Source organism: Eretmochelys imbricata, chromosome 23 (genome assembly GCF_965152235.1).
Source record: "Eretmochelys imbricata isolate rEreImb1 chromosome 23, rEreImb1.hap1, whole genome shotgun sequence".
Taxonomy (NCBI): Eukaryota; Metazoa; Chordata; order Testudines; family Cheloniidae; genus Eretmochelys; species Eretmochelys imbricata.
The window spans coordinates 2,797,149-2,824,979 of NC_135594.1; the positions used below are offsets into that span (position 1 = coordinate 2,797,149).

The 27,831-nt window shown below is 67.1% G+C and overlaps 1 protein-coding gene across 1 annotated transcript in view; it reads left to right on the plus strand.

The window, feature by feature from the left end:
• Positions 1-27,393, plus strand: part of RYR1 (ryanodine receptor 1) — a 38,415-nt gene extending 11,022 nt beyond the window's left edge. The window contains 39 exon segments of the mRNA XM_077840750.1: positions 2,389-2,467; positions 4,165-4,277; positions 4,610-4,703; positions 5,031-5,127; positions 5,721-5,795; positions 7,142-7,298; positions 8,353-8,517; positions 8,688-8,809; positions 9,649-9,835; positions 10,306-10,441; positions 10,706-10,801; positions 11,252-11,370; positions 11,950-12,083; positions 12,283-12,524; positions 13,927-14,119; positions 14,588-14,804; positions 15,210-15,314; positions 16,128-16,231; positions 17,067-17,150; positions 17,622-17,673; positions 17,675-17,719; positions 17,721-17,783; positions 18,442-18,570; positions 18,572-18,590; positions 20,096-20,301; positions 20,653-20,827; positions 21,318-21,478; positions 21,480-21,527; positions 22,995-23,229; positions 23,232-23,361; positions 23,705-23,834; positions 24,846-24,861; positions 24,864-25,005; positions 26,389-26,492; positions 26,495-26,553; positions 26,710-26,796; positions 27,165-27,213; positions 27,216-27,317; positions 27,320-27,393. Of these exon segments, the coding sequence (XP_077696876.1) occupies positions 2,389-2,467; positions 4,165-4,277; positions 4,610-4,703; positions 5,031-5,127; positions 5,721-5,795; positions 7,142-7,298; positions 8,353-8,517; positions 8,688-8,809; positions 9,649-9,835; positions 10,306-10,441; positions 10,706-10,801; positions 11,252-11,370; positions 11,950-12,083; positions 12,283-12,524; positions 13,927-14,119; positions 14,588-14,804; positions 15,210-15,314; positions 16,128-16,231; positions 17,067-17,150; positions 17,622-17,673; positions 17,675-17,719; positions 17,721-17,783; positions 18,442-18,570; positions 18,572-18,590; positions 20,096-20,301; positions 20,653-20,827; positions 21,318-21,478; positions 21,480-21,527; positions 22,995-23,229; positions 23,232-23,361; positions 23,705-23,834; positions 24,846-24,861; positions 24,864-25,005; positions 26,389-26,492; positions 26,495-26,553; positions 26,710-26,796; positions 27,165-27,213; positions 27,216-27,317; positions 27,320-27,393 (4,545 nt within the window).
• The last annotated feature ends 438 nt before the right edge of the window (positions 27,394-27,831 follow it).

The following is a 27,831-nucleotide window of genomic DNA, read 5'->3' on the forward strand; positions in this document are numbered from 1 at the left end:
CCTGCTGACAAGACGAGACCCAGGGTCCTGCTGCAAGACACCTCACTTTTATAGCAGCTTCCCGCGCATCCAAGTCGAGCCCAGATTCAAAATCTGGGTCCTTTGTGCTGCTTCCCTATGGGTGTTGCCCCTGTGCTGTTCAAAGAGGGTGTTTCCAAACGAAGGTGCTGGCTTCTAATCCCCAAGGCTGTCACTGTGTCGGCTCTCCTTTAGCCAGCCCACTTGAGAAGTTTTATTGTTCTTGGGTCTGGCTTCCATCCCCTCTCCAACTGTTGCAGCTGGCTGGAGGTGCCGGCCTTCCTCGCCTCATTCATTCACACCTCGTTCAGTCGACAGGGCAGTTGATCAAAAGGGTGCGGGAAGATCTTATTCTACTTATAGCAAAAAGATATTTTTTTTAACATTATGCCAAAGCTCAGTACAAAGTTTTCTATATAAGGATCTGATACAAAGTTGGATGAAAATAGAGGCATAATACGAAGTCAAATGAAAGTTATGTGAAGATCATAGAATAGAATATCAGGGTTGGAAGGGACCTCAGGAGGTCATCTAGTCCAACCCCCTGCTCAAAGCAGGACTAATCCCCAACTTTTGCCCCAGATCCCTAAATGGCCCCCTCAAGGATTGAACTCACAACCCTGGGTTTAGCAGGCCAATGCTCAAACCACTGAGCTATCCTGCTTAATGTAGAGATTTATCTACAACGTGTGCTGGGTGGGACGCCGGGATGATGGGCCCAGCGGCTGGGGTGCGGTGCTGGGTGGGGACACGTGCTGGGTGGGACGTCACAGCTGAGTGGGGTCTCGTGGCTGGGTGGTCCCCAGGGGTATCTCTCGGCGTTGGCACGGCATCACTCCTTTCCGTGGGCCAGCAGGGCAGACACCGCTCCCTCCTGCAGCTCCCCCGGGGCGCCCAAGGCACTGGGCACTCGCCTGGCGCAGGGGATGGTGGTGCTGTGCCGTTTTCCGGTGCTGCTCTTCCAGCGGCTCCGGCCTTTCTCTGCCTTATTTTCCTCCCCTGGCTTCTTTCTGTGCCGGTGAAAAACCCACCCGAATGCCTTTCTGCCTGGGCCCCTGCCAGGGCCCTACAACCTTTCGCCCTCCAGGGTCCTGCCGACAGCTGGGGCTGTTTTGCTTCGCAGGCGTCCAGGCCGGGCGGCTCTATTTTAAACACCCGCGTAATGCGTTCCATGCTGGGGAATGCCAAGGGGCGACGGGGCACCGCACGTCTCTGCCAGGAGCAAATGCCAGACGTGAGCCACCCCGGGGCAGCCCTCCGGCCCCCTTCCGCAGCCCCGCATCTCTCCGCAGCGTGTCCGGCTGAGCCTGGACTCCTGTCGAGAGCCCCTTCTCCGCACGGACTCCCGAGCCCTGGGCTCTCTCGGCTCCATATGGCCCCGGGGAGGATCCCGCTCAGTGTGACGCCCTTCTCGGGGGTTCGCTCTCTCTGGGGCCGCACCTCTGAGCCTCCAGCCGGCCTCTCTTTGCCGTGGGCCCCCTCAGGGAGTCCCCTCGCTCTGGGCCCCCTGGACCCTCACCCCGATCTCCAGCCTGCACTGACTCTCCACCAGCATCACACGGGAGGTTTATTGAACATCTGGACCCAGCCCAGGCAGGGCCAGTCTCAGCCCCGGCCAGCTGGGTCTGGCCCAGCTCAGGTGGGCTCCGGCTATTCCTTGTCCCCAGTCCAGCCGACCCCCCTATGTCCCCTCCCGCAACAGCTCCTCCTCCATCCTTTGTCTTAGGTCCCAGATAAACAGGCCACGGGGTCTTTGTTCCCCTGCTGGCTGGACCCCACCCGGCTGGGCCGGTCAGGTCAGGGGGTCCTCTCCCCTCAGCCCGTTTCCAGCCTCCTGGCCAGAGCCGGGTGGCTCCCAATCTGGGGGGGGGGTCCCAGGCACTAGTTGCTGGGCACCCAATTTCCAAGCGGCTGTCTGGGGTCCCGCAGCCAGGCGAGGTCACTCCTGCTCCTCTGCAACAACAAACCCCCTCGCTACACACGCAGCACACAGGGAAACTGAGACGCACACCCAGTGAGAAAATCCCCCCACGCCGTCACACGCTCCGAAAGACGGGGATGGAACCCAGGGGGCCTGGCTCCCTGCTCTAACCCCTAGACCCCGCTCTCCCCCCAGAGCTGGGCAGGGAACCCAGGGGGCCTGGCTCCCTGCTCTAACCCCTAGACCCCGCTCTCCCTCCAGAGCTGGGCAGGGAACCCAGGGGGCCTGGCTCCCTGCTCTAACCCCTAGACCCCGCTCTCCCTCCAGAGCTGGGCAGGGAACCCAGGAGGCCTGGCTCCCACGCCAACGTCCTCACCACCGGGCAGTGCCAACTCCACTCCCTACTCACGCTGCTGCCTCCATTTCTCTTCTGCCTCCTGCCCTGACAGTACCTGAGCTGCCTGACCACGTCCCGCTCCCTGACGGACAAACTGGCCTTCGACGTGGGGCTGCAGGAGAACGCCTCAGGTATGGGAGGGGTGACGGGCAACGCGGAGCTGGTTGTTTAGGTGTATTACGGTACCGCCTGGGACCCCCCAGCCATGGACCGGAACCCACTGCAATGCTGGACATTTTCATTGCTCTTAATTAAGTGTATTATGGTAGTACCTGTTAGCCACACCCATGGACGGGGATTCGATTGTGCATGGTGTTGCACAGACACTGCTCTTGGGGAAACTGAGGCACATACAGGGGCAGTGACTTGTCCAAGCTCACCCAGCAAGCCAGGGGGAATAGAACCCAGGAGTCCTGGCTCCCAGTCCCCCTGCTCTAACCACTGGACACCACTCCCCTCCTAGGGCCGGGGATAGAACTTAGGACTCCTGGCTCCCCGCACTAGATCCCACCCCTTCTTGGACCCAGATCACCGTGTGACCTGCAGCAAGTCCCTGCCCCGCACTGTGCCTCAGTTTCCCCACTTGCCCAGTGTCACGGAGTCCCTGGGCGATGCTCTGGAACTGCTCTCTACGAAGCCAGTCAGGACTCTGGTGAAGTCTCCTCTCTGCAAGCAGCCTGTCTCCAGAGGAAACAGCTCACCCAGCTTCCACCTTCCTGGGGCTGACCTCGGAGCATTCAGCATCCCCTGCCCCTCCATGCACTTCCCACAGCAAGTCCGCCCAGACGGGCTCCTGGGGAAGCCAGAGGGTCCTGCCCCCCAACTTCGCAGTCAGACGTGACTCTCAGCCAGCCAGTAAAACAGAAGGTTTATTCGACGACAGGAACATGGTCTAACACAGAGCTTGTAGGTGCAGAGAACAGGACCCCTCAGCCAGGTCCATTTTGGGGGGCAGTGAGCCAGACAACCACGTCTGCACTTCACTCCATGTCCCAGCCAGTCCCAAACTGAAACTCCCTCCAGCCCCTCCTCCTCTGGGCTTTGTCCCTGTCCCCGGCCAGGAGGTCACCGGATTCGTTTGTTCTCCAACCTTTAGCTCTCACCTTGCAGGGGGAAGGGCCCAGGCTATCAGTGGCCAGGAGGCAGAGTGCTGCCATTTAGATACCCTGGCCCTTTGCTCTGCAACAATTACACCCCCTTATCCCATCACCTAGAGACTTACGAAATGCCTAGGGGAAACTGAGGCACACACACAGTATTCAGAGGAAGCATTAAGAACAGTCCTGCTTTGTCACATCCAGCATGCAGCGCTGTGTAGCTGCCAAGCGTTTCCATTCATACTGTCATGGTTTGTCCGCGTTTGCCCGGCTGAGCGGCCTGTGCCAGCCGCAGACGCCTGCCACCTTCCTGCTGGTTCGGCAACGCCTCCCTGCTTGGATGCCCCTTAAGCCCTGACTCCCTGACCCCAAAGGTTCGGGAGCAGAGCCCCTTGGTCAGCTGGCAAACCCTCAAGGGGGCTCGGCCGGCACCTGGCTCTGCTCAGACTAAAGAGAGATGGTGGAGCGGGACACCCGCGTGCCCCCAGTTCCCGGAGAGGGGGTGGGGGTTCCCAGCTGCTGGGCTGTGCCCCCATGGGGTGAGTCCATGGGACCTGTGCCCCAGTAGGGCCAGGTTCCTGCCCTGGTGCCCTGGGCTGGCGGGAGGTCCGGGGAGGGTGGTCTCCATGTTCCTGAGAATTGGGAGGGGAGCCAGAGCTGCCCCTGGGCCCATCCCCTCCCTGCCCCCCTGGCTGCTGGCCGCACCCGCGCCCTGTCTGTCCCGACCCCAGGGGAAGCCTGCTGGTGGACCATCCACCCCGCCTCCAAGCAGCGGTCGGAGGGCGAAAAGGTTCGAGTCGGGGACGACCTCATCTTGGTCAGCGTCTCCTCCGAGCGCTACCTGGTGAGTAGGGCCGTGCACACGGGCGTGCGTGCGTGCATGTGTGTTGTGTGCTTGCACACACGTGGGGCATGGATGTGTTTGCACGTGTGCAAGGGGTTGTGTGTATGGATGTATGCGCGTGTGTACCAGGCTGGGTGTGCAAGCCCCCTGTGCGTGTGTCTGCTGACCCAATGACAAGACCCTAGGTGTAGGTAGGTGGGAGAGGCAGGTGGTTCTCGGCCCGGACTCCTGGGTTCGTGCCGGAGTAGGCAGCACCCGGGGGGCTGTTCCAGCTGTCTCCCCTGGCTCTCTGCTGACCTGCCTTGCCTTTCTGTCTCTCTTCCCCCTCCCAGCACCTCTCCACGGCCAGCGGGGACCTGCAGGCCGACGCCTCATTCATGCAGACCCTCTGGAACATGAACCCCATCTGCTCGGGCTGCGAGGAAGGTCAGTTCCCCCATGCCCTGCTCCCAGGGGTTGTGGCTGTCCCATGCCAGCCCTGGGGGTGGCCCCTGAGCCTGCAGCCATGACCCTAGCAGCTCGGGGGCTGCAGGTCCCTGGGTAGAGGCGACTCCCTGCCCCTCTGATAGGAGAGAGAAGGGAGAGGGGTCAGGACTCCTGGGTTCTATCCCAGCTCTGGGCGTGGAGTCGGGTCTGGTGGTTAGAGCGGGCGGGGGGCAGGGAGTGGCTGGGAGCCAGGACTCCTGGGTTCCCTGAGTCATTGTCCCTCCCCTCCCTTGCACTGATATTTGCTGGTTTCTCCTCTCCTGCCAGGGTACGTGACAGGGGGTCACGTCATGCGTCTCTTCCACGGGCACATGGACGAATGCCTCACCATCTCCTCCAGCGAGCAGGGTGAGGAGGAGCGCAGGTACGGCCCGGAGAACGATTTGACACCCACCCCAGCGGGGCTCGAACCTGTGGCCTTCGGCGCCGGGAGCTCGAGCTAAGGGTGTGGCCCGGGGGTCCCTGCCTTGGGCGGAGTGCTGGGGGATGCAGAGCGACGTGGTCGTGTGACCCAGGGGAGGGGCAGCGCTGGATGGGGGGGAGGGGGAAGGCTCTTGGGTTCTGTTCCTGGCTCTGCCCCGCCCTGCTGGGCAACCTCAGGCGAGTCGCAGCCCTCTCCGTGCCTCAGTTTCCCCTCCCACCCTGTGCAAGCTTTTTGGGGCAGGGACTGTCTCTCAGTGCAGCACCCAGCCCAGTGAGAAGCCCCGATATCAGTCGGGGGGGGGGGGGCTGTGCAGTGTCTGTCCCAGTGGGGGCAACCCCAGTTTCCGTCGGTACCTTTAGGGGCTGCCATCACACCATCGACAGCATCAGGGGCCCGACTGGGTCTCTAGCAAGATCGGCCTGTTCTGTGGCGAGCCAGGGTGGCCGGATCTGGCCTGCGCTCCCACGGATGGGGGGGGGGGGCCATGGCTCGTTCCCCCCCACCACCCCACGCGCCTTCTCTCTCCTCCGCAGGGTGGTGAACTACGAGGGTGGTGCCGTTTGCACCCACGCCCGCTCCCTCTGGAGGCTGGAGCCCTTGCGCATCAGGTAGGGGAATCGCAGGTTCTGCCCCTCCTCCCCCCCCGCCCAGAAAGGGGGCGCCGGCCTGGGACGATGGTGTCACGGCGTCCCCGGGCGATGCTCTGGAACTGCTCCCCATGAAGCCAGGCAGGACTCTGGGGAAGTCTCCTCTCTGTGAGCAGCCTGTCTGCAGGACACACAGCTCACCCGGCTCCACCTCCCTGGGTCTGACCTCGGAGCATTCAGCCTCCTCTGCCCCTCCCTGTGCTTCCCCCAGCGAGTCCGCCCAGGCAGGGTCCTGGGGGGGCCAGAGGGTCCTGCCCCCCAACTCCGCAGTCAGACGGGACTCTCAGCCAGCCAGTAACACAGAAGATTTATTAGACAACAGGAACATGGTCTAAAACAGAGCTTGTAGGTGCAGAGAACAGGACCCCTCAGCCGGGTCCATTTTGGGGGACAGTGAGCCAGACAACCACGTCTGCCCTTCATTCCTCATCCCCAGCTAGCCCCAAACTGAAACTCCCTCCAGCCCCTCCTCCTCTGGGCTTTGTCCCTTTCCCAGGCCAGGAGGTCACCTGATTTCTTTGTTCTCCAACCCTTTAGCTCTCACCTTGCAGGGGGAAGGGCCCAGGCCATCAGTGGCCAGGAAACAGGGTGTCGGCCATTCTCTGTGTCCAGACCCCTGCACACACCTGCCCTCTAGGGCTCTGCAACGATCATACACCCTCACCCCACCCCCTAGATACTTAAGAACTGCACAGGGGAAACTGAGGCACCCCCAGACTATTCAGAGGAAACGTTAAGAACAGCCCCACTTCGTCACAGATGGTGTCAGCTGAGATGATGGTGCTGGATGATGTGGGGTGTGCACAGGGACTGTATGGACAGGAAAGTGGAAAACTGTATGGCCCAGGGTGGGGGAAACTGCATGGACTGGAGGATCAGGGACTGTATGGACCAAGGGGACTGTATGGACAGGGAAGTGAGTGACTGTTTAGGCCGGGGTTGGAGTGGGGACACGATTGTACGGACCAGGGGGTGGGGGACTGTACGGACGTAGGGGACTGTATTGACCAGGGGTGGGGGACTGTGTAGACCTGGGGGACTGTATTGACCAGGGTGTGGGGGACTGTATGGACCGGGGAGGAATTGGGGACCGAGGGGAGGTTGGGGACTGTACAGACCAGGAGGGCTGGGGACTGTACGGATTGGGGAGGTCGGGGCCGGGTTTGAATCCAGCGGGCGGGAAGGGGGGGTCCCGGCGATGGGGGCCAGTGGGGCTGGGATGACCCACGTCCCGTGGAGCTGGGGGGCCCAGAGCCGGCGTGTGTCAGTAGCACTGGGTTTCTCTGCCCCCCCGCCCCCCCCGGCAGCTGGAGTGGGAGCTACATGCGGTGGGGGCAGCTGTTCCGGGTGCGGCACGTCACCACCGGGCGCTACCTGGGGCTGGCCGAGGAGAAGGGGCTGGTCGTGGTGGACGCCGAGAAAGCCAACACCAAGGCCACGGCCTTCTGCTTCCGCGCCTCCAAGGTGAGCGCGGGGGGGGGGGGGTCAGACCCAAAAACTTTTCTTGAAGTTTCCACCTGTCCCCCACGCTCACGGCCCCCCTCCCCCCACGCTTACGGTGCCCCCCCCCTCCCACTCACACCCATGGCGCCCCTTCCCCCCGCTATCCCGGCACCCCCTCCTCCCACACTCACAGCACACCCCCTCCCACTCACACCCATGGCGCACCCCCTCCCCCCACACTCACAGCGCACCCCCTCCTCCCACACTCACAGCACACCCCCTCCCACTCACACCCATGGCGCACCCCCTCCCCCCACACTCACAGCGCACCCCCTCCTCCCACACTCACAGCACACCCCCTCCCACTCACACCCATGGCGCGCCCCCTCCCCCCACACTCACAGCGCACCCCCTCCCCCCACACTCACGGCGCCCCCCTCCCCCCACACTCACAGCGCACCCCCTCCTCCCACACTCACAGCACACCCCCTCCCACTCACACCCATGGCGCGCCCCCTCCCCCCACACTCACAGCGCACCCCCTCCTCCCACACTCACGGCGCCCCCCCTCCCACTCACACCCATGGCAGGCCCATGGCGCCCCCTCCCCCCACACTCATGGCACACCCTCTGCCCCCCAGTTCCCAGCACCCCCTCCCCCCACACTCACGGCGCCCCTTCCTCCCCCCCACTCACGGCCCCCCTCCCCCCACACTCACAGCGCACCCCCTCCTCCCACACCCACAGCACACCCCCTCCCCCTCACACCCATGGCGCACCCCCTCCCCCCACACTCACAGCGCACCCCCTCCTCCCACACTCACAGCACACCCCCTCCCACTCACACCCATGGCGCACCCCCTCCCCCCACACTCACAGCGCACCCCCTCCTCCCACACTCACGGCGCCCCCCTCCCACTCACACCCATGGCAGGCCCATGGCGCCCCCTCCCCCCACACTCATGGCACACCCTCTGCCCCCCAGTTCCCAGCACCCCCTCCCCCCACACTCACGGCGCCCCTTCCTCCCCCCCACTCACGGCCCCCCTCCCCCCCATTCTCGCCCCCCCCGCAGGAGAAGCTGGACGTGGCGCCCAAGCGGGACGTGGAGGGCATGGGGGCCGCCGAGATCAAGTACGGCGAGACCATGTGCTTCGTGCAGCATGCGGCCAGCGGCCTGTGGCTGACGTACGCCGCCCCCGATGCCAAGGCCCTGCGCCTGGGGCTGCTCAAGAGGAAGGTGGGGGCTGGCGGGACGCGCCGGGGGGGGAGGTCCTTGGGGCTGCCCAGAGGAAGGGAGGTGGGCGGGACACACAGGGGGGTTCCCTGGGGCTGCCCAGAGGAAGGGGGGCGGCCGGGTTCGGGGGGTTCCCATTCCCCGCTCACCCCACGGCTCTGCCCACCCCCCAGGCCATCCTGCACCAGGAGGGGCACATGGACGACGCCCTGTCGCTGACCCGCTGCCAGCACGAGGAGTCGCAGGCTGCCCGCATCATCTACAGCACCAGCGGCCTCTACACCCACTTCGTCCGGTGGGCCGAACCGGGGGGGTACCTGGGGGCTCGCAGGGCTGGGGATTGAACCCCGGGGAGAGCATGGGGAGGGGTCTGTGTCCCAGGCGGGGCCTGGGAAATGCAGGGGACGAACCCTGGGGGACATTGGAGATCGGGGGTGGTGGTGGTGTGCAGAACCCGGGGAGAGGTTGGAGATGGGGGGGCTTGACCTGGCTGGGGGGGCTGTGAAGATCGGGGAGGGGGCTGATCTCTCCAGTGACCATGCCCCCCTGCAGTCGGCTGGGTGGATGCTCTGCGCCCCCCCCCCCCCGTTTGCCGCCCCAGAATGCTGAGCAGCCTGGCTGGTGCCCCCTGCCAGCTCTGGGGGCCAGTCCCCAGGGGGCGAGTGACAGGTCTGGGAGTCTGCAGGGGGGGTGCAGGGAGCAGGTCGCGCTCTGGGAACCCCTGAGCTGGGGAGGGGGTGGGCGCAGTCTGTCCCCTGCCCCTGAGCAGGCCCTGTTCCTGGGCACCCCTCGCCTCTGCACCTTGCACCTTCCCCCTTGCTCCCACATCTCCCTCTTACCCCCCTCGTTGACTCCTCCCCTTCCCCAGCAAAGCCCCTGGACCCCCTCAGCTCCCCTTCTCTCTGCCTCCCATCCTGGCTCCCTCCCACTGCTACTGCTTTGCTGCCCCCCTTGGCTGGCTCCCCCCATCTGCCCTGCTTCTGATGGCTCTCCTGCCTCCCCCAGCTCCCCCAAGTCCACTGCCCTCCCTGCTGGACTCTGGCCCTTTGCCTTCTGGTGTGAGCGGTGGGATCAGCCCCGAGCAGGGTTGGGCAGTGGGGCTAGGCTGACCCCCTCCCTCCGCGGTGCTGGCAGGGGCCTGGACAGCCTGAGCGGGAAGGGCAAGGCGGGCGCCGGGGCCGCGATGCCCATCGACGGGATGATCCTGAGCCTTCGGGACCTGATCACCTACTTCCAGCACCCGGAGGAGGAGCTGCGGCATGAGGAGAAGCAGGGCCGGCTCCGCTCGCTCAAGAGCCGCCAGAACCTCTTCCAGGAGGAGGTCAGTGGGAAGCGGGGGGCACGGGGCCAGCGCAGAGGGAGGGAGTGGGGTCAGCGTGGGGGGGCCACGGGGTCAGTACGGGGGTGGGACGTGTCATTGCACACTGCAGGAACTCTCCCCCGGCAGTCTAGGGCAGTGCTAGGAGGCACTGTGCTATGGGGGGCTCAGTAGGGGGCGCTGTCCCCTCGCAGTCAGTGCCAGCTCCAAGGCGGTGCTAGGGGGCGCTGTGCGGCAGGGAGCGACATTCAGCCGCGGGCGAGGGATCCCTGTATAAACAGCTGCCCCACCCCACCCCAGAGGTGGCTGCATCTCAGTGGCAGGGTAAGCTTTGGGATGGGCAGGAGGGGACAGGAGCCAGCGGAGGGGGCCTGAAGGGGGGTCTCTGCTGGTGCGGGGAGGGAGGGCTTCAGCCCCTGGCGGGTTGGGGGCTGGTGCCCTGGGGGGTGACGGCTGTGCTCGGCTCCCCGCAGGGCATGATCACACTGGTGTTGAACTGCATCGACCGCCTCAACCTGTACAGCACGGCCGCCCACTTCGCCGAGTTCGCGGGCGAGGAGGCGGCCGAGTCCTGGAAGGAGATCGTCAACCTGCTGTACGAGCTGCTGGGTGCGTGGGATCCTCGCCCCCCTCTCTCCCCGGTGGAGGGCCGGGTCCGCGGAGCTGGGGGAGGCCAGGGGGCTGCGTCTGGGCGTAGTGATGGGGCCTGCCCTGCGGAGAGCGGCTGACCCAGGCGGGGCCGGGGCAGAAACCGGGCCCAGCTGCTGGATTTCCCCATGCTGAGCCGTGGGCCCGCCCGCTGGGCGGAGGGGCGGGAGGGAGGGTCCTGCTCTGGGGTTCCCCCCGGCTGACGGCCCGTCTCTCGCCCCGCAGCCTCGCTGATCCGGGGCAACCGCTCCAACTGCGCCCTCTTCTCCAGCAACCTGGACTGGCTGGTCAGCAAGCTCGACCGGCTGGAGGCCTCCTCCGGTGAGGCTGGGCAGGACGGGGGGGCGGGAGCTGGGCGGGATGAGGGCCCCTGGCCGGGGGGGGGGGCCGGGGGCGAGCGTGGGGGCGGGGGTGGTGCCCTCTCCCGGGCCGCGTCCAGGGCGGCGAGTGGAACGGCTGGGACCTCCCCTGCCTGGCCAAGGTGTGGGCAGAGGCACGGAGACACACGCGTGTGCTCCCCGCAGGTCCGTGTGGCGCGTGTGCGGACGCACCCGGTGGTACGTGAGCACGTAGGAGCAGATGCGGGAATCCACACCTGTGCGCGGGGCGGCTGGGTCTCTGCCCGTGCGGATCCCGGGGCATGCTCGCCCGCGTGGCCACGCCGAGCGGTGCACATGCTCCCCCCCCCCCCGGTGCGTGTGTGACATTGCATGGTCACGCGTGCACACGGACTCACGGCTCAGTCCCCCCCCCGCCCCCCCCCCCCGCCAGGGATCCTGGAGGTGCTGTACTGCGTCCTAATCGAGAGCCCCGAGGTGCTGAACATCATCCAGGAGAACCACATCAAATCCATCATCTCCCTGCTGGACAAGCACGGACGCAACCACAAGGTGAGGTGGCCCGCAGCCCCAGGGCTGAATCCTCGGCTCTCCCGTCCCTGCCTTGGGGGCAGGGACAGGTCGGGGACGGGTGGGAAGGCCCCGTGGGGTTCCACATTTGGGGCCCTGTCTGCCCCCTGCTGTCAGGTAGAGCGACCCCTGGGCTGCTGTAACTCACACTGCTCCCCCCACACCATGGGCCCTGGGGGGCAGAGACTAGCCACAGGGCAGGGAGCTCCAGCCATGCCCCCGATCTGCCCCCTATGGGCCCTGGGGGGCAGAGACTAGCCACAGGGCAGGGAGCTCCAGCCATGCCCCCGATCTGCCCCCTATGGGCCCTGGGGGGCAGAGACTAGCCACAGGGCAGGGAGCTCCAGCCATGCCCCCGATCTGCCCCCTATGGGCCCTGGGGGGCAGAGACTAGCCACAGGGCAGGGAGCTCCAAGCGCACCCCGATCCGCCCCCCCCCCTCTGTTTTGAATGGCACTCGGTCCCTTCCCTGGGGCGTCCAGTGGCTGGCTGGTGGGGCCGGGCTGGGGTCCCATATCCCAGGTGAGAGCCCGGCGCTGACTCCTCTCCCCGTCCCAGTAGGTGCTCGACGTGCTCTGCTCTCTGTGCGTCTGCAACGGGGTGGCCGTGCGCTCCAACCAGAACCTCATCACCGAGAACCTGCTCCCCCGCCGCGACCTGCTCCTGCAGACCAACCTCATTAACCACGTCACCAGGTGAGGGCGGCCCCGAACAGCTGTTAAACCGCCCTTGTGCCCCACCCCAGAGGTGGCTGCATCCCAGCCCTGGATGAGGGGTAGTACCTTGTAGTTTGCAAGAGGTGTAATGTGCCCTGGTGGAGTGGGGGGTCCCTTCCTGCCCCCCCAAGCCCGTCCCTCCCCAGGGCTAGCCCTCCCCCTTCTCTCTCCCCCACAGCACGCGCCCGAACATCTTCCTGGGCACGCACGAGGGCTCGACGCAGTACAAGAAGTGGTACTACGAGCTGATCGTGGATCACGTGGAGCCCTTCGTCACGGCGCAGGCCACCCACCTGCGCGTGGGCTGGGCCATGACCGAGGGCTACAGCCCCTACCCCGGGGGCGGGGAGGGCTGGGGCGGCAACGGCGTGGGGGACGACCTGTACTCCTTCGGCTTCGACGGCCTGCACCTCTGGTCAGGTACGAGCCCGGCTCTGCCCAGGGCCTGCCCGCATGGCTGCTCTGGCGGGCGTGCAAAGGAGCAGGCATGGCGGTGCCGCAGGGGGGAGCGCCCAGGCCCCCTCTTGCACGCTCACATGCTCTCTTTGGCATGTGAGTTTGCACGCCCTCCTTCTGCACCCACTTATGTACATTCTTGCACGCACTGTCTTGTGCATGCTCTTTTCACACTCAGGTTCTTGCACACTCTGCACACAAACACACCCTTATGCATGCCCATTATCTTGTGTGCACTGCCTTGCACACTTGTTGCATGCTAACTCGTGCATGCTCTTATGCGCACCCTGTTTCTCTTTTGCACGCTTCTGCTCACATCAACATTCGCTTGCTTGTTCTTGCACACATGTTCAGTGCACACTCACTCATCCACTCTTGTACACACATTCTGTTGTGTGTTCTCTTTTGCGCACTCACTCATGCCCACACATTCTCTCGTGTGTGCTGACACTGTCTTGCACACTTGTTGCACACTGAGTCATGCACACTTATGCACACACTACTTCTCTTGCACGTTCTTTTGCACTCTGATGTGCACACTGACATTCTTGCATGGCCTCTTGCACATTCATTACTCAGGTACTCGCACAAACGGACACTCTCTTGTGTATTCTCTCTGGCACACTTGTTCTTGCACCCTTCTGCCTGCTCTTTGCACCCTGTGGGAAATTGCACCGTCTGTTGCTTGACCTCGGTTCGGTATGAAATAGATTCAGGGGCCGAAATGGCCCACGTCAGTCTGGGGGATTGCCAAAAGTCCGTGAGAGCTAGTGGAGGAAACAGAAGTTCGGTACGATCCCAGTCGCCGGGAAGCCGTGCCCTGCGGCGTCGTTCCGTTCACCTTGCTCCCCGGATGACACCCCTAAAGCCGTCTGTTTATACCTAACCTGTGGAGGAATCCAGGGCTTTCCAGCGCGGCTCCCTGGTGTCCCGGCGCACCCCTTCTCTCTGCTCTGGACGCAGGCGTCGCTGGTACCAACGGCTGCAAAGGCCCCTCCTCCCCTTGTGCCAGGGCAGGGCAGTCATGCGTCTTGTCTTCCTCCTTTGGGACGTGCCAGGGCGAAAAGCTCCCTGCCCGTCACGGTGGGAAAACACCCGCATGGCCCGAGCCCGTGCTGCGTTCAGCCCAGGCGTGCCGGGATACCTAGCGTCAGAGAAGAGCATAGGCCAGATTCGGCTCCGGAGCGGCTGCTTGTGCCGAATGCGGACGTTACTAGCCGGCATGCCCTGGTCAGCCCCCCCCCCCCGCCCCCTCCTCGCACCCGCGTTTCCCTCCCCCTCGGCCTCTCGCCGCGTCTTTTCGCACCCGCGCTCCGCCCCGCTCCTTGCGCTCGCCGCTCAGCCCGGCCTCTCTCCGCCGGCTCAGGTGGCGTGGCCCGCGCCGTGGCCTCGCCCGGCCAGCACACGCTGGCGGCCGACGACGTGGTGAGCTGCTGCCTGGACCTGAGCGTGCCCAGCATGTCCTTCCGCATCAGCGGCTTCCCCGTGCAGGGCATGTTCGAGAACTTCAACGTGGACGGGCTCTTCTTCCCCGTGGTCAGCTTCTCCGCTGGCATCAAGTGAGCCGGGACCCTGGGGCGGGCAGCGGGGGTGAGAAGGGGGATTGGGGGTGGGGAGGAGGGATAGGGGGCGGGCTGGGGGTGAAGGGGAGGGTCGAAGAGGGGGCTGACCAGGGTGGGGAAGGGGCTGGGGGGGAGGGAGCTGATGGGGTTGGGGGAGGAGAGGGCGGTTGTGGGGGGTGGGAGAATTGGTGGGGGGGCAGAAGAGGGTGGAGGTCAGCGGGGGGGAAATCCAGGGAGGGGGGCTGTGGGGGAGAAGGTGGTTGTGGGGGTTAAAGGGGGGAGGGAGGAGCAGGGGAGGGGTTCAGCAGGGAGGGGAAATCCAGGGAGGGGGGGCTGCGGGGGAGGAGAAGGCGGTTGTGGGGGGGCAGGGTGGGAGAATTGGTGAGGGAAGGGGGCCAGCAGGGAGGGGGAATCCAGAGAGGGGGGCTGTGGGGGAGGGGTCCAGCCTTCACCATCCCCCCACAGGGTCCGCTTTCTCCTGGGGGGCCGCCACGGCGACTTCAAGTTCCTGCCCCCCCCGGGCTACGCGCCCTGCTTCGAGGCCCTGCTGCCCCGCGAGAGGATGCGGCTGGAGCCCATCAAGGAGTACAGGCAGGACGCGGGGAAGGTCCGCAGCCTGCTGGGGCCCACCCAGTCCCTGTCCCACACGGCCTTCACCCCCTGCCCCGTGGACACCCAGCAGGTAGTGCCCCCCAGAGCCCTGGCCTGGGGCGAGGGGCCCCGCCTGGCTCCGGGGCGGGTGAGGGTGTTCGGGGAGGGACCCTGCCTGGCTTTGGAGGGACTTGGGGGGAGAGACCCCCACCTGGTCTGGGGTGGGGGTCGGGAGGAGGGACCCAACCTGTCCCAAGGGGGGTGTGGGGGGGGCGCTCAACCTACCCCAACCCGTGGGGTTTGGGGGGAAGGTGCGGGGACGATGGGTCCAGCCTGGCCCCAGGGCTGTGGGCAGCCGCCCAGTGCACATTGCCCCCAGGCGCTGACCCCCCGCCCTCGTCAGGAGCCCCCGCGGGGAGGGCGGGACCCGCTCGGGGGTGTCCCCCAAGGCAGGGCTGCCCAGGCTGGGGGGCCCGTCTAACCGCTGTCCCTGCAGATCGTCCTCCCCCCACACCTGGAGAGGATCCGTGAGAAGCTGGCGGAGAATATCCACGAGCTGTGGGCGCTGACCCGGATCGAGCAGGGCTGGACCTACGGGCCCGTGAGTGTCCTACTGTACCCCCAGGGGCCTGTGAGTGCCCCACTGTACCCCCATACAGGCCCGCGAGTGCCCCCCATAACCACCTATCGGCCTGCAAGTGCCACCCACATCCTGCTGTGGGACCGCAAATGCCCCCCCATAGCTCCCTACAGGCCCGCGAGTGCCCCCATACCCCGTACAGGCCTGCAAATGCCCGCTGTATGCCCCCTATGGGCCCGCAAGTGCCCCCCCATAGCTCTCTACAGGGCTGCGAGTGCCTCACAGCCCTCCCTCCATCCCTATAGGACCATGTGTGTCCCCTGTGGGTCCGTGAGTACCCCCCTCTATCTCCCTACGGGCCTCCACCGAGCCCAGACATGGGCCCCTGAGTGCTCCCCAGTCACCTCCTGTCTCTATAGGCCCGTGAGTGCCCCCAGTACCCCCCCACAGGCCCCTGCCTACCCCCCCCATCCATCCCTACTGCTTCCCACTGGGGACGCCTCTGCCCCTGCTCCAACCTCTCCCCCCTGTGACTGGCAGGTGCCCCCGGGCGTGAGGGGGTGGGCACCTCTACCCCACAGAACCGCCCAGCCCCTGCCCCCCAGAACCGCCCAGCCCAGCCCGTGTCCCCAGAACTCCCAGCCCGTACCCCCAGAGTCACCCAGCCTGGCCCCAGCCCCTGCCCCCCAGATCTCCCCAGCTCAGCCTGTGCCTGCCAGCCCCACCCAGCCCCTTTCCCAGAACCCACTGCTGGTGCTGGCTGAACGGGGGTTGGGAGGGACTCGGGTCGGGGTGTCAGTGGGTCGCTGACCCCCCCCCCCCGCCCCCCGTCAGATCCGGGACGACAACAAGAGGCTGCACCCCTGCCTGCTGGATTTCCACAGCCTGCCCGAGCCGGAGAGAAATTACAACCTGCAGATGTCGGGGGAGACCCTGAAGTGAGTGGTGCGGGGGAGATGGGGGGTAACGTCGGGGGGGGACGACTCGGAAGCATGGGGGAGGGCGGGGAGCCGCGGGGCCTAAGGAGGAGCTGGCAGGGCTGAGGACGTGGGGGCATGAGACCCCTCTCCACACGAGGGGGTGGGTGAGGGAGGTCCAGCAGGGATGGGGGGAGGACTGGGATGGGGGAGAGGGGGTGGCGGTGGCTGAGCAGGGGGATGGGGGAGAGGGCTCGTCTCTTGGGGGTGGGGGATGGGTGGGGGAGCTAGTCACTTGGGGGTGGGGGATGGGTGGGGGACTCATCTCTCGGGGGGTGGCAGTGGAGGGAGGGGGGACTCATTTCTTGGGGGGGTCCTCGTCTCTTGGGGGTGGGGGATGGGGTGGGGGGGTCATCTCTTGGGGGGCTGGCAGCGGAGGAAAGGGGTGTGGGACTCGTCTCGTGGGTGGGGGATGAAGTGGGGGCTCGTCTCGGGGTGGGGGTCTCATCTCTTGGAGGGTGGCAGTGGAAGGAGGGGGGACTCATCTCGGGGTGGTGGCTGGGAGTGGGGTCTCGTCTCTTAGGGGGCTGGCAGCGGAGGAAAGGGGTGTGGGACTCATCTCATGTGGGTGGGGGGATGCAGTGGGGGCTCATCTCGGGGTGGGGGTCTCATCTCTTGGGGCGTGGCAGCGGAGGGAAGGGGTGCGGGACTCGTCTCTTGGGGGTGGGGGGATGCGTGGGGAGCTCGTCTCGGGGGTGGCGGGCTTGTCTCTTGGGGGCAGGCGGCAGGGCCGGAGGCTCTGTCGGGGAGCTGACCTCCCCCCCCCCACCCCACCCCCATTACTATCCCCCCGCAGGACACTGCTGGCTCTGGGCTGTCACGTGGGCATGGCCGACGAGAAGGCTGAGGAGAACCTCAAGAAGACCAAGCTGCCCAAAACGTGGGTGGTCCGGGGGTGAGGGGGAGTCCTGGGGGGGACGTGACCCCCACGGAGCCGTCTGAGGCTCCACCAGCCCAGGGACGTCGCCCTCGGGGCAGCCCCCCTGAGTCCCAGTCCAGGTGCCTCTCCCCTGCCTCCAGCCGCCCCCCACTTAACAACCCCAGCTGGCCCCCTCAGGCCTTTGTCTAGGTCTAGGGGGTCTAGGTGCCAAATGACGGGGCAGTTGGAGTGGCCAGTGTCTTCTGGGACTCTCCATGGGCCCCAGGCTTAGGCGGCACCCGGATCTCTGGGTCTCTGCTCACTGCCTCCTTAACCAGGCACCACTTAGGGGAAACCGAGGCACACACAATGGAAGATTCCCACTTCATCACAGGGGGTGGGGACTCCAGGCTCGCTGGGCTGGGCTGGGTGGGGGAGGCGGGAGATGGAGGTTGATTGGCAGGTCCTAGCGCAAAGCCCCTCCCCTGGCAGGTACATGATGTCCAATGGCTACAAGCCGGCCCCGCTGGACCTGGCCCACGTCAAAGCTGACCCCGGCCCAGAACACGCTGGTGGACAAGCTGGCCGAGACACGGCCACAACGTGTGGGCCCGGGACCGTGTGAGCCAGGGCTGGACCTACAGCATCGTGCAGGTAGGGGGCTGGGGCCGGGGCCGGGGGAGGGGACTGTTGGGGGACCAGGGTATGGGGGGCTGGGGGACCAGTAGCGCCCGCTCTGTGCCAGGGTGAGCGGGCGTCGGATTCGGCACTGTGCCAAGCAGGGCAGGGCTCCCGCTCCCGTGCTGTCTTCTGTTTCGTGAAGGAACCAGGCATTGCATCCAGTGGTTAGACCGGGGGGCGGCCGGGAGCCAGGACGCCTGGGTTCTGTCCCTGGCTCTGTGAGGGGAGTGGGGGCTGGGGGTTGGAGCAGGGGGCTGGGAGCCAGGACTCCTGGGTTCTCCCCCTGACTCTGCCTCGTTCCCCATCAGTGACCCAGGGCCACGGTCCATCCCTGCCTCGCAAGGGGGGTGTGTGGGGGTGGGGGTGGGAGCGACCTGAGATCCGCAGCGGGAAGGGCAGCAGCCAGCGGCCAGAACAGCCCCTCCCAGCCGGGCCCGGGCAATGGGCTGGGTTTGGACTGGCTCGAGAGCAGCTCCTCTTGGTTTCCCCCCGTCCCGCGCGTGTCCGTGGCGCGTGTCCGTGGCGCGTGTCCGTGGCGCGTGTCCGTGGCGCGTGACCGTGGCGCGTGTCCGTGGCGCGTGACCGTGGCGCGTGACCGTGGCGTGTCCGTGGCGCGTGTGCGTGTCACCAGGACATCAAGAACAAGCGCAACCCGCGCCTGGTGCCCTACAACCTGCTGGACGAACGGACCAAGAAGACGAATCGCAACAGCCTGTGCGAGGCCGTGCGCACGCTGATCGGCTACGGCTACAACATCGAGCCCCCCCGACCAGGAGACCTGTGAGTGCCCCCGGGGCCCCTGCCTCCGGGCCCCTCCTTCTCTCCTCCCTCCGGGGCCCCTCCCCCGGGCCCCTCCTGCCCTCCCCCGGGGCCCCTCCTTCTCTCCTCCTTCCAGGGCCCCTCCCCACGGGGGCCCCTCCTTCTCTCCTCCCTCCGGGGCCCCTCCCCCTGGGCCCCTCCCCCTCTCCTCCCTCCGGGGCCCCTCCCCCGGGCCCCTCCTGCCCTCCCCCGGGGCCCCTCCTTCTCTCCTCCCTCCGGGGCCCCTCCCCCGGGCCCCTCCCCCTCTCCTCCCTCCGGGGCCCCTCCCCCGGGCCCCTCCTGCCCTCCCCCGGGGCCCCTCCTTCTCTCCTCCCTCCGGGGCCCCTCCCCCGGGCCCCTCCCCCTCTCCTCCCTCCGGGGCCCCTCCCCGGGGCCCCTCCCCCAGGCCCCTCCTGCCCTCCCCCGGGGCCCCTCCTTCTCTCCTCCTTCTGGGGCCCCTCCCCCGGGGCCCCTCCTTCTCTCCTCCCTCCGGGGCCCCTCCCCCAGGCCCCTCCTTCTCTCCTCCCTCCGGGGCCCCTCCTTCTCTCCTCCTTCCAGGGCCCCTCCCCCGGGGCCCCTCCTTCTCTCCTCCTTCCAGGGCCCCTCCCCCGGGGCCCCTCCCCCTCTCCTCCCTCCGGGGCCCCTCCCCCGGGGCCCCTCCTTCTTTCCTCCCTCCGGGGCCCCTCCCCCAGGCCCCTCCTGCCTCCCCCGGGGCCCCTCCTTCTCTCCTCCTTCCAGGGCCCCTCCCCCAGGGCCCCTCCCCCTCTCCTCCCTCCGGGGCCCCTCCCCGGGGCCCCTCCTGCCCTCCCCCGGGGCCCTCCTTCTCTCCTCCCTCCAGGGCCCCTCCCCAGGCCCCTCCTGCCCTCCCCCGGGGCCCCTCCTTCTCTCCTCCCTCCGGGGCCCCTCCTGTCCTCCCCTGAGCCCCTGCCTCTGGGCCCCACCTTCTCCCCTCCCCCGGGGCCCCTCCTGTCCTCCCCCAGGCCCCTGCGTCTGGGCCCCTCCTTCTCTCCTCCCCCTGGGGCCCCTCCTCTGGACCCCTCCTGCCCTCCCCCAGGGCCCCTCCTTCTCTCCTCCCTCCGGGGCCCCTCCTGCTGCCCTCCCCTGGGACCCCTCCTCCGGACCTCTCCTAGGCTGCCCCTTCTCCCCTCTGCTCCCCCTGAGGCCCCCTCCTGCCCCCCATCTCATCGCCCCCTGGGGCCCCCTCCTGCCCTCTCCAGGGGCACCCTCCTCTCCTTCCCTGTAGCCCCTTCCTCTTCCCCACTCCTGCCCTCCCCCCGGCTCCTCTTGTCCCCTCTGCTCCCCTGGGGCCCCTTCCCCCCCATAGGGAGGGTGGTTGAGTGGTGGTGGGGTACAGGCTGGTAGGGAGGGCAGGTGTGGGGGTGGTGAGGTGCGGGGGAGGAGAGCGATGTGTGAGGGCGGGATAGGGGATGGGGGGCTGGGGGCAGGCAGTCCTTGGGGCGCGGGGTGACCCTGGCCTCGCCCCGCAGCGGCCCAGGGGGTGCCCACGGCGCGCTCGGAGCGGGTGCGGGTGTTCCGGGCGGAGCAGTGTTACGCCGTGCGGGCCGGGAGATGGTACTTCGAGTTCGAGGCGGTGACCACGGGCGAGATGCGCGTGGGCTGGGCCCGGCCGGACGTGCGCCCCGACGTGGAGCTGGGGGCCGACGACCTCGCCTACGTCTTCAACGGCCACCGGGTGAGTGGAGGAGGGACTGGGCTCCCCCCCGCAATGGGCTCCCCTAGCCTGGTATCCGCCCGCCCCTCGGGTCACCCACCGGGCCCCCCAGCCCGTTGTCCCCCCGCCACCTGGATCAAACCAATGGCCTGCCTAGCCCCGTATCCCCCCTTCCCTGCCACTCTGGGCTGGGTCCCCCCATGGGCCCATCTAGCTTGGCGTCCCGTCCCGCACTTGGGTCCTGCCCTTTGGTGCGTTACCCTCTGGCTGTGCTGGGCCAACGCCTCCCGCCCACCCCTGGCCATTGCTCCCCATGCCACCAGCCTGGATCCGGTGCCTTTCCCAGCTGCTGACCCCACCCTCCCACGCCAGGGCCAGCGCTGGCATGTCGGCAGCGAGCCCTTCGGCCGCTCCTGGCAGCCGGGCGACGTGGTCGGCTGCATGATCGACCTGACCGAGAACCACATCATGTTCACGCTCAACGGGGAGATGCTGATCAGCGACTCGGGCTCCGAGCTGGCCTTCAAGGACATCGAGATCGGAGAAGGTGAGGGGCTGGCTGCCCGGACGCCTGGGTTCTCCCTGCCTCTGGGAGGGGAGCGGGGACTAGTGGTTAGAGCAGGGGGGCTTGGAGCCAGGACTCCTGGGTTCTGTCCCTGGCTCTGGGAGGGGAGCGGGGGCTAGTGGTTAGAGTGGGGGGGCTGGGAGCCAGGACTCCTGGGTTCTGTCCCTGCCTCTGGAGGGAGCGGGGGATAGTGGTTAGAGCAGGGGGGCTGGGAGCCAGGATGCCTGGGTTCTGTCCCTGCCTCTGGGAGGGGAGCGGGGGATAGTGGATGAGTGGGAAGCGAGGACTGAGTGCCAGGGTGGCTGGGGTTTGTTCCTGGCGTGGACACTGACATGTCTGATGTCCCCTCTCTGCATCCTCCTTCCCCCTGTGTGGGGGGACATGCCGACCTTGTCGGAGGGGGGGAGTGCTGTCCGTGTGGGGGGGCGTGCTAGGCCGTGCTGACCCTGCTGGGCCCCGCCCTGTCTTGCAGGCTTCCTCCCGGTGTGTAGCCTGGGCCTGGCCCAGGTCGGGCGGCTGAACCTGGGCCAGGAGGTCAGCAGCCTGCGGTACTTCCCTATCTGCGGGCTGCAGGAGGGCTTCGAGCCCTTCGCCATCAACATGAAGCGCGACATCAGCATGTGGTTCAGCAAGAGGCCTGCCGCAGTTCTCCCCCATCCCCCCCGAGCACCCCCACTACGAGGTGAGGGCCAGCCGTGGGGGGGCTCGGCCCAGAGCCTCGTGGGGAGGGGGGAGCCGCCGGGGGGCTTGGCCCGGTGCCCAGTGCAATGGGGGAGCTGCCAGGGGGCTCAGCCCCGTGCAATGGGGGAGCCGCCGAGGGGAGGTTTGGCCCGGAGCCCCGTGGGGAGGGGGGAGCTGCCGGGGGTTTGGCCCGGAGCCCAGTGTGATGGGGGAGCTGCCAGGGGGCTCGGCCCAGTGCGATGGGGGAGCCGCTGGGGGTTTGGCCCGGAGCCCCGTGGGGAGGGGGGAGCTGCCGGGGGGCTTGGCCCAGTGCCCAGTGCGATGGGGGAGCTGCCAGGGGGCTCAGCCCCGTGCAATGCGGGAGCCGCCGAGGGGAGGTTTGGGGCGGAGCCCAGTGTGATGGGGGAGCTGCCAGGGGGCTCGGCCCAGTGCCCAGTGCGATGGGGGAGCCGCCGGGGGTTTGGCCCAGAGCCCCATGGGGAGGGGGGAGCCGCCGGGAAGCCGGGCGCCTGCTATCTCCTTCAGTAGGACCCGTGGGTGTGCAGACCTCACGGGCTGCCCGTCGGCAAACCGTATTGCCGATATCTGCTGTGAACGCCAGTGCTCCCCTGTTGCCCCCCAGTGTCAGCTGGCACCAAGGGCTCCCTGGCTACAGCATGGGCCCCACTCTGGGGAGCCCCTCTCTTTTGAGACCTGTTGGGGGCCAGGTTTGGGGCTGCTCTGGGAGTCCTGCCCCCCCGTTCCAAACCAGCCCCAACTCTGCACCATCTGTCCCAGATCTGCAGGTCGGGGCCATGGCCCCAGCTTCGGAGCAGGCTCTTGAAGGAATCTTCTGTGGGCCAGACCCCCGAGGGGTCCCACCTTCCCCCAGGGCAGGCCACATCCCCCCCCACCCCCCCGCCCCAGCTCCAGCCAGCCTGCTCCCCTTGGCGGCTCTGCCCACTGGGCCCAGCTGAGCCGGCCCCTGGGGGAGACCCGACCGTTCTACGGGGCCCCGTGCACCCAGCCCGGACATGCAGCTGCACCCAGGCGGGGTTTAGCATCCCCCTGGCTCAGGAGGTCCTGAGGGTGGCACAGAGACCGGCGGGTTAGGCACTGCCTGCCTGTCCCTTCCTGAGTCAGTTCCCAGGGGAGCGCTCCCACCCTCTCCCTTTGGGCACTGTGCCCAGCAAGGGGGGGAAATCCAGCTCCCGCTGTGCCGGGGCTGGCAAGGTGCCAGTGTCCCGGGCATTGGGTTTGCCCTTGTCTCCTGCCGTTCCTCACTTGGGCCAGCCCCGTCCCAGCTGAGCCACGCCTGGATCTCTTCGCCGCAATGTCCTCCTCCCCACCCTGGGTAACAATGCAACCTGTCGGGAAAACTGAGGCACGCCCTGGCCTGGTTAAAAACACCCCAGCGCTTCCCCGCTCCGTCTCAGCATCCCTGACCCAGGCCGTCCCCTCCTGACTCCTCCGCTCCCCCTGGGGCCAGGTGTCGCGCATCGACGGCACGGTGGACAACCCTCCCTGCCTGAAGCTGACGCACCGGACCTTCGGCTCGCAGAACGCGGTGAGCGAGCTGCTCTTCCTGCGGCTCAGCATGCCCGTGGAGTTCCACGAGAAGTTCAAATGCACGGCGGGGGCCATGCCCCTCACCCGCGCCCTCACCATCCCCGAGGAGGACGTCAAGGACGTGGACCTCGACTCCGAGTTCGAGGTGCTCCGGAAGTCGCCGGGCGTAAGGAGGCTGAGGAGGCCGAGAAGGAGAAGCAGGGGGGGCCCCTGCCCAGCCCCAAGGAGCCCCCCAGGACGGAGAACGAGAAGGATGCGGCGTCGGAGAAGAGCAAGATCAAGAGAGGGTGAGAGCCTCTAGGAGACGGGGGGCGGGGAATGGGATATGGGGCCTTTCCCCTCCAGGGGGCGCTGGCTCCGATCCAGCCCAGGACAGGGACCAGAGGGGCAGGGAATGGGGCACGGGGCCGTTCCCCTCTGACCTGAATTGGAAGTCTCTAATGAGCGGAGCCCATCCCCCCAGGTCTCTAACGAGCGGAGCCCATCCCCCCAGTTCCCAGTGACTGGGCCTCCCGCGGCGCCCGCCTGCCCCACGCTGGACACAGGCTCTTTCCCTGGCTGGGCCGGGCTGGCCGGTCTCAGGGGGGTGAGCACTCACCGCCGGCTCCCCCCGTCTTCGTCCACCCCCAGCTTCCTGTTCAAGGCGAAGAAGGCCACGTTCAACGCCGCGCCCCCGGCGGTGCCCTCCGTGCAGCGCCTGGAGGAAGACGTGGTGCCCGACGACCGGGACGACCCCGAGATCATCATGAACACCACCACGGTACCGGGCCGCGCGGGGGCTGCTGGCCACGCCGCCCGGGGCGGCGCTAGGGGCACCGTGCTGCCGGGAGCGGGGGGCTCAGCAGGGGGCGCTCTCCCCTGTCCGTGCTGACCCTGATACAGTGCTAGGGGGCACCGTGCTGCCGGGAGCGGGGGGCTCAGCAGGGGGCGCTCTCCCCTGTCCGTGCTGACCCTGATACAGTGCTAGGGGGCACCGTGCTGCCGGGAGCGGGGGCTCAGCAGGGGGCGCTCTCCCCTGTCCGTGCTGACCCTGATACAGTGCTAGGGGGCGCCGTGTTGTCGGGGGGCGGGAGGCTCAGCAGGGGGCGCTCTCCCCTGTCCGTGCTGACCCTGATACAGTGCTAGGGGGCGCCGTGCTGTCGGGGGGCGGGAGGCTCAGCAGGGGGCGCTCTCCCCTGTCCGTGCTGACCCTGATACAGTGCTAGGGGGCACCGTGCTTGCCGGGAGCGGGGGGCTCAGCAGGGGGCGCTCTCCCCTGTCCGTGCTGACCCTGATACAGTGCTAGGGGGCGCCGTGCTGCCGGGAGCGGGGGGCTCAGCAGGGGGCGCTCTCCCCTGTCCGTGCTGACCCCAATGCAGTGCTAGGGGGCGCTGTGTTGCTGGGGGGGGGGGGGGCTAAGCTGGGGTGCTCTCCCCTGTCCATGCTGACCCCAATGCAGTGCTAGGGGGCGCTGTGTTGCTGGGGGGGGGCTCAGCAGGGAGCGCTCTCCCCTGTCCGTGCTGACCCCGATGCAGCAGTAGGGGGCGCTGTGTTGCTGGGGGGGGGCTCAGCAGGGAGCGCTCTCCCCTGTCCATGCTGACCCCGATGCAGCAGTAGGGGGCGCTGTGTTGCTGGGGGGGGCTCAGCAGGGAGCGCTCTCCCCTGTCCGTGCTGACCCCGATGCAGCGCTAGGGGGCGCTGTCCTGCGGGGTGCGGGCATGGACTCTCCTCTCTCGGGCTGTGGGGTTGGTGCCAGCCGGGCTGACGGCCCCCTCCCCTGCCCCCCCCCCAGTACTACCACTCAGTGCGATCTTCGCGGGCCAGGAGCCCACCTGCGTCTGGGTGGGCTGGGTCACCCCCGACTACCATCAGCATGACATGACCTTCGACCTGAGCAAGGTGCGCACCGTCACCGTCACCATGGGCGACGACCAGGGCCACATCCACGACAGGTGAGGGGCGCCGGCCGTGGCCAGCCTCCGCTGCAGAGCACCGTGGGGCTGGGGGGGGCACACTGGGGAGCAGGGGGCAGCCAGCCCTCTGGGGCCTTGAACTGGCGAGGGCTGGGTGGGTGCCAAGGAGGGGGGGTGTCACGGAGTCCCCGGGCGATGCTCTGGAACTGCTCCCCATGAAGCCAGGCAGGACTCTGGGGCAGTCGCCTTCCTGGGAGCAGCCTGTCTGCAGGACACACAGCTCACCCGGCTCCACCTTCCTGGGTCTGACCTCGGAGCATTCAGCCTCCTCTGCCCCTCCGGGCGCTTCCCACAGCGAGTCCGCTCAGGCGGGGCTCCTGGGGAAGCCAGAGGGTCCTGCACCCCAACTCTGCAGTCAGACGGGACTCTCAGCCAGCCAGTAAAACAGAGGTTTATTAGACGACAGGAACATGGTCTAAAACCAGAGCTTGCAGGTGCAGAGAACAGGACCCCTCAGCTGGGTCCATTTTGGGGGGCAGGGAGCCAGACAACCACGTCTGCCCTTCACTCCATGTCCCAGCCAGCCCCAAACTGAAACTAGGAGGTCACCGGATTCGTTTGTTCTCCAACCCTTTAGCTCTCACCTTGCAGGGGGAAAGGGCCCAGGCCATCCGTGGCCAGGAAACAGGGTGTCGGCCATTGTCTGTGTCCAGACCCTGCACACACCTGCCCTCTAGGGCTCTGCAATGATCATACACCCTTACCCCACACCTAGATACTTAAGAACTGCCTAGGGGAAACTGAGGCACCCCCACAATATTCAGTCTCGCTTCGTCACACACGGGGATGTGGGGTAAAAGGCCCTGGCATGGGAGGCCATGGGGCAGAAGGGCCAGAGGTCACAGGGTGGAGTTCATGGGCCAGAGAGATGAAAGGCCCACAGGCGTAAGGGTAGGAGGCCATGGGGCAGGGGACGTGGCTGGGAGTCGTGGGGCAGGAGACCATGGGGGACGTGGGGCAGGAGACCATGGGGCAGGGCCATGGGGGATGTGGGGCAGGGCCATGGGTTGTGGGACGGGAGGCCATGCGGGATATCAGTCAGAAGGCCATGGCGTTGTGGGGTGGGGGCCATGGGACAGGAGACCGTGGTAGAGGAGGCCGTGGACGCCATGGGGGATGTGGGGCAGGAGGCCATGGGGTCATAGGGTGGGGTTGTGGGGTTGGAGGCTGTGGGGTGCAGGGGCCACGGCCCTGGAGCCCTGCAGACACATGGCAGGAGGGGCCCCGGGGCTCTGGGCAGGGGAGTTTGGGGGGCAGGGGGACAAGGGGCCCAGCCGGGGAGGGCGCGTGGGGGTGGGGAGTAGGTGCTGCGGGGCGGGGGAGAGGGGTGAATTACCCCTGGGCCCACCCCTCCGCTGACAGCATCAAGCGCAGCAACTGCTACCTGGTGTGGGGCGGGGAGTTCGTGAGCAGCGCGCAGCAGACCCGGGTCAGCACCGTGGACCTGGTGCTCGGCTGCCTGGTGGACTGGCCACGGGGCTCATGACCTTCACGGCCAACGGCAAGGAGATCAACACCTTCTACCAGGTGAGCCGCCCCCCGGGGCACGGCCGGGGTCCCCCCCGTGCCCACGGCCAGCCGGTCCGCGCCCTGGCCCGGCTGGGAGCCGGTGCCCCTTAGAGGGGACAGGCCCCGGGGACCCGCTGGCTCCGGGCCGTGTCTCACTCCCTGTGTTTGGGCCAGGTGGAGCCGAACACCAAGCTCTTCCCGGCCGTCTTCGTCCTTCCCACGAGCCAGAATGTCTTCCAGTTCGAGCTGGGCAAGATGAAGGTAGGGGCGGCCCTGGGGTCCCTCGCCCCCACCCTCCGGCACAGCTGGGCTGTCTCCAACCTGCCCTGCCCCTGCCCCCCGGCACATCGAGGGTCCTCCGCCCTGCCCCCCGGCACAGCTGGGCGGGTGGTGCCAATGAGTGTCTGGAAGGGATTTGCTTTGAGATTTAAGCGCAGTCACTTTGCCTGTTCTGTGCGGGGACTAGTAGGTCAGAACAAGGGATTGGGTCTTGGACTCCTGGGTTCTATTCTGGCTTTGGGAGGGGAGTGGGGTCAGGTGAGTTAGAGCTGGGGGGGTCTGGGAGCCAGGACTCCTGGGTTCTCTCCCAGCTCAGACGCTGATTCTCGGCCTCTCTCTGCCCCTGGCAGAACATCATGCCCCTCTCGGCCGCCATGTTCCACAGCGAGCGGAAGAACCCGAGCCGCAGTGCCCGCCACGCCTCGTCATCCAGATGCTGACGCCGGTGACCTGGAGCCGCGTGCCCAACGAGTTCCTGGCCGTGGAGACAGCCCGCATCAGCGACCGCATGGCTGGATGGTGGAGTGCGGCAACCCCCTGGTCATGATGGCCTTGCACATCCCCGAGGAGAGCCGGTGAGCGCTCCCTCCTGGCACAGGCCCCCGGGGAGAGAGCCAGTGCGGGGAACCCTGTCGCCTCCATCTCTGTGCTTGCCCTAAAGCCCTGGAGCTTAGGGACCGACTCCCTGAGCTGGCAGCGGTGTAAGCTATAAACTCTTGTATCACTTCCAGTGGCCGGTCCACACACCATCAGTGTCCCACGAGGGTCAGGCCTTCGGGAGCATCGCGGTGCAAGCTAGGGAACGGCCCTGCTTTCCTGGTCCCACCCCCCTCCAGGGACCCTTCTGTCCCTCCGCACCTGGCTCCCTGTCAGAAGTATGCTGTGTGGCTGACAAACAGCTGCCGTGCCCCAACTCAGCGGTGGATGCATCTCAGTGATGGAGGAAGCGGTAAACTGAAGCACAGAGAGGGGGAAATTACTTTCTCCAAGGACGGTTCACTGTCAGACCCTGGATTA